Genomic DNA, 9,944 nt, shown 5'->3' with positions numbered 1-9,944 from the left:
CTCATGACTCGCCACGAAACCGAAAGTAAAGAAACGCTGGTCGGCTCGCCCAGCATTTCCACCACCACTAATAATAACAAAATAACCATAGAGACAAAACCATAGATTTATCTAAAATGGACCATTAACAAGTGGTAACGGAGATTCATCCACATTAATATGAGACTTTTTATAACCAAATAGAAACTCCTCGTTGTCCCTTTAATTGTCGGTGCAAGCTATTTTTAGAACGGCGGAGCAGAGCCGTGAGCTGCTCAGAGCTACGCTACGGAGGCTCATTATGGGATTTCTTGGTTTCCCTCATCAAATACACAATCCAACAACTCCACAACGCTCTGGTGGACAAGTTGTGAGCTGCACATTCACCACGCTATGAGATAATAACACAACGTTACCACACAGAGTTGTTTTAGAGGGAAATACAGAGACTGTTTGATGAAAAACTGTCCCTGAAGGCAACGTGCATCAGCGGTTTTGCATGAATTTACCTCTAAAACAACTCTGGTGCCAATGGGCCAATTTGACAGAATGTTGAACTATCCCTTTAATAAAGCGAACGCTGCTCAGCAGGTTGAGACACTTTGGGAGGTTTATAAACTAAAGTAACGGAGCCTAAGTGAAACTAAAACAACATGATTCAAATGGTGGCACTGGCACATCATTTAATTTAAAGAGAAATCGAAATGGAACAAAGTTTGTTTCCGTGTCCAAATGTTGAAGAGATGTGGCCTTCATTCATTCATTCATTCATTCATTCAATTCATGAGTCCAGTGTTTACTACAGTGACGATGGAGCAGAGGTGAGTCAGAACTACGGTGGCCCCCAGGGCTCAACACACACACACACACACACACATTCAGAAAGCAACTTCATCAAAAGCAACAGAGAAGTTTCTAATGACGTGATGTCACTGTCTGACCTGCAGGGGGCGACAACGTCACACATTAAACACTGATCTCAGGTCAGATTCAGAGTCTCTCTCTCTCTCCTCCTCTATCTCTCCTCCCCTCATTCATTCTCTCCTTTCTCTTCCTCTTTCTCTCTCTCCTCTCTCTCCCTCTATCTCCTCTTTCTCTCTCTCTCTATCTCCTCTTTCTCTTCCTCCCTCTATCTCCTCTTTCTCTCTCTCCTTTCTCTCCCCTCTCTCTTTTCTCTCTCCCTCTATCTCCTCTTTCTCTCTCCCTCTCTCATCCTCCCTCTATCTCTTCTTTCTCTCTCCCTCTCTCTTCCTCCTTCTCCTCTCTCTCCTCTCTCCCTCTATCTCCTCTTTCTCTCTCTCCTCTCTCTCTTCCTCCCTCCATCTCCTCTTTCTCTCCCTCTCTTTCTCTCTCCTCTTTCTCTCTCTCCTCTCTTTCTCCTCTTTCTCTTTCTCTCTCCTCTCTTTCTCTCTCTCTTTCTCTCTCTCCTCTTTCTCTTTCTCTCTCCTCTTTCTCTCTCCCTCTCTCTTCCTCCCTCTCCTCTCTCTCTCCTCTCTCCCTCTATCTCCTCTTTCTCTCTCTCCTCCTTCTCTTCCTCCCTCCATCTCCTCTTTCTCTCTCCTCTTTCTCTCTTTCCTCTCTTTCTCTCTCTCCTCTTTCTCTTCCTCCCTGTATCTCCTCTTTCTCTCCTCTCTTTCTCTCTCCCTCTATCTCTTTCTCTCTATCTCCTCTTTCTCTCTTTCTTTCTCTATCTCCTCTTTCTCTTCCTCCCTCTCCTCTCCCCCTCTATCTCCTCTTTCTCTCTCCTCTTTCTCTCTCTCCTCTCTTTCTCTCTCCCTCTATCTCCTCTTTCTCTCTCTCCCCTCCATCTCCTCTTTCTCTCCCTCTCTTTCTCTCTCTCCTCTTTCTCTTTCTCTCTCCTGTCTTATCTCGATATAACAAAGTCGTTTTTCTCTCATTGTAGTGAATTAGGGGCCGTTTCCATCGGCGCTTTGAGTTGAAATCTGTTCATCTCTTAGAACAGCGCGGCGCTCATCGATGTCACTTTTCCCCACACTGACCAATCAGAATCAAGAAGGGGAGGGAGGGACATACAGTACGTTACCATGACAACAACACATTGAGACATTGTGTTTCTATGGTCGTCTCCACCTTTGTGTCCTTTGTGTCCCTGTGTTGTGTATTTTAAAAGCCTGAGGTCTTTCCACATCACTCAGCCTTTATAACACTGGAACGTTTACACAAAGTTAGTGTTGACGATGTTTGTAGAGCCGTAGTGTATTCTATATTACAGCTATGGACACACACTATGGCTCGTTTGGAAGGTGGAACTTTCTGCTTCCAATGGGGACAACCCGTTTATTTCTACATCCCTCCATTCCTGAGACATCCCAAGATAAACAGTGGCCAGTTTTCATCAAAATCCCTGCTTGTTTTCTAGAAATAGAGATATAATGCAGCGTCTTTTATGAGATATGAGCTGTTTGTGCGCGTTGCTCTTCTGATAATTAACATTTCTGGGTCAAAGGGCTCGTGGAAGGTAAATATTGTTGTTCTATTCATAAAACTACCATGGGGGGGCGCTACAGAACAACAATAACACAACTACTGCTCCACCGGGCGGGACTGAGACCCCTTCCTGTTGCAGAGCGGCTTTGCTCCAGTCAAACTCTTTGTTCTCAGGTATTTTACATAAAAACACAAACACACATGACAGCAGGATTGAAGCTGAACATGTTCTCTAACTAGTGGTACCAAGTAGAACAGTAGATTTAAAGTTATGGGCTGTTTTATTCAGTATATTTGGCAAAAGCCAAAAAAAACCCAGCAAAATCTAAATTATCAGTCCCTCCAGGAATTCGCGATGTTGCGATCGCAACAATTAACGCAAATTCAGTCAATCCCCGCGAATTTTTGCGATCTTGCAATTTTGTACAATCACCGCAACTTTTCCGCAAATTGGACCAATTGTCGGTGCTTTCCGCGAGTTACACAGCAGAGAGTCTGGACGCTCGGAGCGGTGGTTGAAAGTGAGTCCACGGAGGAACGGCGTGGCTGGGCTGACGGCAAGAAACTTGATACAACGTGCACAAAGTGATAAAGGAACACAAGCTGAGTTGAACGTGTTGAGTGTGTGAGTTGTCCTGGTTGACCACCCGAGGCTGTGCCCCCCCCCGCAGCACTCGCCGAGGGGGAATCCAGTGAGTGCGCCACTGCAGGGCCGGAGCGGAGCAGCCGGGGGCCAGGTGCCCCTTCCCCCATCCTAAGGCCCTGGACTTGAGTAGCCACCCTCCCCTTTTTATTCAAAGACTGGACTGTTTTAACGGCATTTTAAAACAGTTCTTTTACCACGATTTTTAAACAGACATTTTAATTAAAAGTAAAACAACTTTCAACTCTATGTAATTTCCCTGTGCCTTTCTTAACAAGTGGGAAATTGCTGGTATAACAGGACCTCACATTATTCAAAATTTTCAATTTTTCTTTGATTTTTAATTATTTAGAACAAAACTGCAACTTTTTTTTTGCAACTTTCGCTGTCTCCCGCAATTGAATCGCAACAAAAGCGCCTAAAACATCGCAACATGCACCGCAATTTTTTCAAAATGTGGCCGCAAAATCAGGCATTTTAGGCCGCAACAATCACAAAAAAAGCCCGCGAAATCCTGGAGGGACTGAATTATGATAAAATGTCCAGATGGTGAGTTTTCATGAGTTTTTGATGATGTTTAATGTCCCCACAGGGTTTGTAGTCGTATGGAGCAACTTGACCACACGTCAAAGCTTCAACATTCACCAGTAGGGGATTTACTGACCTGTTTTATGTCCTACAACTAAACCTGAAACTCTCTGAAAACGCCGCTTAAAAAGCATATACCTGAATTAAAACAGGTATTGCTCCACTAGTACGGTGGCTATAAGCATGAAACTTTACCTGATGATAGAGAACACCTGAAAAACCTAAATAAAAATAAATTAATAAAAGAATTCCGCCTAGATGGAATGTAAAACATCTTCAGGATGTGGCTGGGCCGTAACATGATGAATGGGGAACTTGTTCAGTAAGTTGTCCTCTCTTCCCATGTAAAATTTCAGGACTGCAGCACAAAGTACATTGACTCTACAATGACTTTTCCAATTAGCACCAAATTTGGCCATTTGGAGACTCCAAAGTGGCTGAAGTATACCCAAAGTTGTGTTTTACCTCCTCTGGCTACAAAATACTACTGATATCCCTTACAGGATGTTATCTAAACACAATACAGTCCTTCCTCATCATATTTTACCCTATGTGTTAGCAAAGTCCACTATTGTGCATGATATATCATTGTATTAAATACTGGGTTTTCTGGAAAATCCGGCCTAAAAGGCATATACCCAAATTAAAACAGGTAATGCTTGACAAGTACAGGGGCTACAAGCATAAAACTTCACATGATGATAGAGAACACCTGAGAGTGTGTGAATCAAGTGTAAGATACCATCTATCTGTTCCTCAATTTCCCTGCTATGACCAAATACACAGCAGAAAGATAAAAACAAATTCCGCCCTCTAAAACAACTCTGTGTGGTAACGTTGTGTTATTATCTCATAGCGTGGTGAATGTGCAGCTCACAACTTGTCCACCAGAGCGTTGTGGAGTTGTTGGATTGTGTATTTGATGAGTTTGATGATGAGGGAAACCAAGAAATCCCATAATGAGCCTCCGTAGCGTAGCTCTGAGCAGCTCACGGCTCTGCTCCGCCGTTCTAAAAAATAGCTTGCACCGACAATTAAAGGTAACGAACCTACTGCTATGACTATAGGGATTATGGTAATGGGGCCAATTTGACAAAATGTTGCACTATCCCTTTAAAGCTTTTGTTAACCACAGACCTAATTTGAGGTAGTGAAGTCGTAATAAAAGCGCTAACAGAGTTCCAGGTTTACTGGCAGACGTGATGTCATCGTGTGTGTGTGTGTGTGTGTGTGTGTGTGTGTGTGTGTGTGTGTGTGTGTGTGTGTGTGTGTGTGTGTGTGTGTGTGTGTGTGTGTGTGTGTGTGTGTGTGTGAGAAAGGACACACTCACACCTTCATATTAATTAATACAACACACTAACTTTTATTTTGAAAAACACATTGTCTAACAGGAAGCGAGGGGTCAGTCCAGTTAGAGTCACTGGAAAAGAGAGTAAGGACAGCATTGGTCCAATGGAAGCGCCTCCTGGTGGAGGAATGTGGGTTTTGCAAAAGAACTGACATCTCTGCATTGTTGGTGAATGATCAAGTGTGGTGTTTTCAATAATTTAAGGACATTTATAGATCACCCACGTTAATAGCATCATTGAGGATCCTTTACAGATGAATATTAACACATAGGCCAGTAAAAAAAACAACAGTTGTCTACATCAATGGTTCCCAACCTGGGTGGCGCCAAAGATCCAGGGGAGGTCGCGAAGCCCTCTTGATTTTAAGGGGTTTAATAATTTTAATGTAATTAAAATGTTAAATAAATGAGTAGTCTAAGCATTTAATTCATATATGTGACAAAATCAACTAAATTCAAGGGCCACATTAAACATTTATTCGTGTATTTAAATAGATGAACAAATAAATAAATGACTATAACCCCAGATCTGACTTCACTGTGAGGTCAAAGTGAAGAATGTCCTGAAAGCTCATCATCTCCGATAGGCCTATATCAATAGATGATTGAATATCAAGAGTTTTAAAACATTAAATACATAATATACAGCAGGGCAATATCAGTCACAATGAATTTGGAAAACAGCAACGGAACAATGAGAAGAAATCTATGTAAAATTACAACATATTCTTCAGAACTTGTACTTTTAAAAACACTATTATGTTTTTACCAAAGTTTTCAATGGTTAAAAAAAAAAAAAATGGTAAAAAGTTTTCAATGGTAAAAATATGGGTCCCTTAAGAAAAAGGTTGGGAACCACTGATCTACATTAATGTGTATCATATTAATGTCAATCTACATTTTGTAATAAACATATAAGTATAATTTGATATGACCAAGACATCTAAAAACAAAAACACGGCCGTTTTCATCCATTTACAAGCAAGTGGGCAACACACATACATTGGAGTGAATGGGTTTTCTGGGTGCTTTTGCAATACCCATATCCTGCCACTAGGGGCGCAAAACCCTTATGGTGGTGTTGTTACTCTCTTTTCCAGCGCTCTAAGTCCAGTGTCAGCAGCTCTGCTCCTCCTCCTCCTCCTCCGCCGTCCTCCTCTTCTTCCCAGAATGCCTTGTTTTCCTCTGCTGCTGCTGCTGGGGGGGGGGGGCGGGGCACACACACGCCCTGCCCCTTGTGGTGTTTTCCTGCCTCGAGGTCGAGGGCGGAGCAGCCGAGGCCGGCGGCGCAGGCGCAGCGGCCGAGGTTGTGGCGGCGGCGCTTGGTGGAGCCGCGCTGCAGCAGACACGCCTCGCCCTCCGCCGGGATTCGCTGGCACCGCCGCCCCGTCAGGTAGCGGGAGCAGCACAGGCCCACGGCGCAGTCCCCGGAGCGCACACACACCGACATCTCCACTCCTGACACACACACACACACACACACACACACAGTTATTAATGATAACACCCCAAGGGGGCAGTTGTCGGTCTGAGAAGTGAAGTCGGTAACACTTTACAATAACGGCGTGTTCACACCGGGCGCGAGGCGAATTTTTTGCGCGACCAGATTACATACAAAATCAATGTACAGACGCGAATGGACGCAAATTTGTGCCGGCGGCGCGAATGAAGCGAAAACGCAAAATTCGCCTGTGAACTCGAGCGAAATAATTGCGCGAATGCCGCGAGTAAAAACAAATATTCCAGCGGGCAAACTCGAGCGAGTAGAGCGAGGCGAATATTTTACTCCGGTGTGAACGCACCGTAAGGGTCCCTTAATTAACGTTAGTAGGTACATTGTTAAGCATTAATTAATATATTAACAATCATTATTATGTATTCCTTAGGATTACACATTCATTAATGTAGCCTATTAGTAAGCAGTTAATTCATGTTTACTACTCAAAGTAATACATTTAAAAGTTGAATAATGTAATTAGTTATCATTATGTATGCATTACTCAGCATTAATTAACACATTAGTTTATATATTAATGCTTAATAATGTACTAACTAACGTTAATTAAGGGACCCTCATTGTAAAGTGTTACCGTGAAGCTCACTTCCTCGTTCAACAAACTGCAATCCCCTCTTCTTCCTCTGGGGGCTGGTGTCAGAAAGCAGCATTCTCCATAGACCCCCATGTTAAAATCACCCACTTTACATCCTCAATAAACATGTTAAAAGCCTGGTGTCAGAACGTTTTTTAGTCTCAACCGATAGTTTCTACCCCCACACACACTCTGAGGGGGTTTAACTCTACTGTTTTACTGTTATTAGGTTAAAACTCTGGCCAATTAGGGTGCGGAAACGTTGAGTGACAGGTCCGAGCAGCTCCGTGGACAGCTGCTTCGAGGCCAGTGGGCGGGTTCTCGGCCGGTAAATCCAACATGGCGCTGTTCAGGCCGCCATATTGGAGTCACAAAAACGACTCCCCAAAACCAATGGGGGACGTCACGGACGCTACGTCCATTCTTTTTACAGTCTATGTAACACCCCAGGCCCCCAGCTGCAGTGCATTCTGGGACTCTGTAGGCGACTTGAAGACACTCACCTTTGGTCCTGTTGAAGATGTCGGAGTCTCTGTCCACCTGTCTGTCCACCTGTCTGTCCACCTGTCTGTCCACCTGCCTGTCCTGGGGGGACGGCCTCCTCTGAGCCCGGTTACTGCACCTGCCCTTCTGAGAGACAGAGAGCATTAGAGAGTAGCCTAAATGAATGAATTAATGAATTTATTTATTTAAAACAGGGACAATGCACAAAAAACATTTATCTTGTAAAACAAGAAGAGATGCTTTGAGCCAGGTTATAGCAACAATTGCTATAAACGCTTGCTTTGACAATACTATGTACAATCATGCCAATAAAGCCATTTGAATTTGAATTTGAGAGAGAGAGTAGGCTACTGCACTAAAGTTTTACTGTACTAAAATTGTAATATTGTAATGTAATTATAAAACGGAAAGATGAAGTCCGGCAATCTGATTGGTTATTAACCGTGGCTACTATTCTAAAGCCTTATCACAGCGTAGGCTATCACTCCGCGTCAGGCACGTAGCCTATCACTGGTATGAATGGAAGTTGTTGTCATGTATCCATGGCGCAAAAGACAGTTGATGTTTTTACGATGTTAAAAAATGGACTAAAGTAGTTGAATTCACATGTTTAAAGGGAAAACGAGGAGTTTTGTTAAAGCGAAGTGTTTTCACACTACATTTATGAGCCTCCGCACCGTGAAATTCTTTGACCGGTGCAAGACAGACTCATGTTTTCATTCATCAAGAATTAAAGTCAGAGGTTGGAAGACGATCACATACCGTCGTAGTTCCCACCATAAACGGAGATTCGGCGGCGTTATTCTCATGACTCGCCACGAAACCGAAAGTAAAAAACGCTGGTCGGCTCAACCAGCATTTCCACCACCACTAATAATAACAAAATAACCATAGAGACAAAACCATAGATTTATCTAAAATGGACCATTAACAAGTGGTAACGGAGATTCATCCACATTAATATGAGACTTTTTTAGAACCAAATAGAAACTCCTCGTTGTCCCTTTAAGGTGAACTTTCACCTCCAGAGGGTTAACAACGGTAGAGGGGACTGAGACCAGATGCAGAGCTACTTGGAGCTAACATCTGGAGAGATGGGACTAGTTTTTTATTGGATAATATGTATTTCTGGTTGAATAAAACTACATGAAATTGATTGTGTATCCCTCTTTCATATTGTCATTATTGGTAACCGTTTTATAAAAGCAACATATCACTCCAGTCCGTGGTATATGCTCATTATAGCACTCTAAGGGGGAACAACGCCCCTTAGCCGTGGTAGAATGAGCATAGACCACGGACTGGAGTGATACTGCTTAAATATTTAGTTCTGCTTGGGTAACAACACATTTCTGTTCATGTCAATAAAGCTGTTAGAGAGAGAGAGAGCATTAGACTACATCAAACAGACAGAGAGAGAGAGAGAGAGACTAACAGCTGAGGAGCACTCCGGGGTCGAACACTCCGCTCGTCGTCTGGAGTTGGAGTTCGTGTCCGTCTGTCGTCGCCGTGACGCCTGCTCCACCTGGGAACGATCCTGATGGAAGGACAGGGGAGTCATTATACTTCCTACACACACACACACAGGTCAGAGGGTGTCTCAGTGTGTGTCATTATCAGAATAAAAGCCAGAAACCTCTATTTAAAGGGACAACAAGGAGTTTTGGAAAGTGAAGTGTTTTCACTACATTTCCCATGAGCCTCAGCGTGCACGGTGAAATTCTTGGACCGGCGCAAGACGGACGGAAGTGAAAACATTTGCCAATAATCTTTTCATTGATCAAGAATTAAAGTCAGAGGTTGGAAGACGATCACATACCGTCGTAGTTCCCACCATAAACGGAGATTCGGCGGCGTTATTCTCATGACTCACCGGGCAGCGTCCGGGAAATTGAAACTAGGAAATGCTGAACGCGTCGACCACTAAATAATAATAACAAAATAACTATAAAGACGATAAAACAATATATTTATCTAAAATGGACCATTAACAAGTGGTAACGTAGATTCATCCACATTAACATGAGACTCTCGTTGTCCCTTTTATAACTAAACAAAAGTCATTTAGATTAAGTGAGCTCATTAAAGATAAATATATATATATTTATATATATAGATATTGATCTTTGGCCTTGTCCACACGAACACGGGTATTTTTGAAACCAAAGTTTTGTTAAATAAAATTCTGCGTCCACACGAGTGATGTAATAAAAATACTCTGTAAAATCCGCCACCAAGTGATGCAATGTACGTGTAATACATCCGCCACAGCAGTAGGTGGCGATGTGAGGTAAAATGGGAAGGTGATTATCCACAAGTTTCCGAACGCGATCTATGGTCAAAG

The 9,944-nt window shown here is 43.0% G+C and overlaps 1 protein-coding gene across 1 annotated transcript; it reads right to left on the bottom strand.

The window, feature by feature from the left end:
* Positions 1-908: 908 nt before the first annotated feature.
* Positions 909-9,445, bottom strand: LOC310991874 (uncharacterized protein; the record flags this gene model as incomplete). The annotated part of the gene is made up of 5 exons (XM_083979805.1): positions 9,420-9,445; positions 9,036-9,137; positions 7,600-7,726; positions 6,232-6,464; positions 909-920 (listed from the first exon to the last, which is right to left on the bottom strand). The coding sequence occupies exons 1-5, from the start codon at positions 9,435-9,437 to the stop codon at positions 909-911; spliced, it is 492 nt and encodes a 163-aa protein (XP_083835931.1). The 5' UTR covers positions 9,438-9,445.
* Between the last annotated feature and the right edge of the window lie 499 nt (positions 9,446-9,944).

This window comes from Trachurus trachurus (assembly GCF_905171665.1).
Source record: "Trachurus trachurus genome assembly, chromosome: 9".
In the NCBI taxonomy this organism is placed as follows: domain Eukaryota; kingdom Metazoa; phylum Chordata; class Actinopteri; order Carangiformes; family Carangidae; genus Trachurus; species Trachurus trachurus.
The sequence above is the reverse complement of the archived record's forward strand: the minus strand, read 5'-3'. Positions and strand labels throughout refer to the sequence as shown.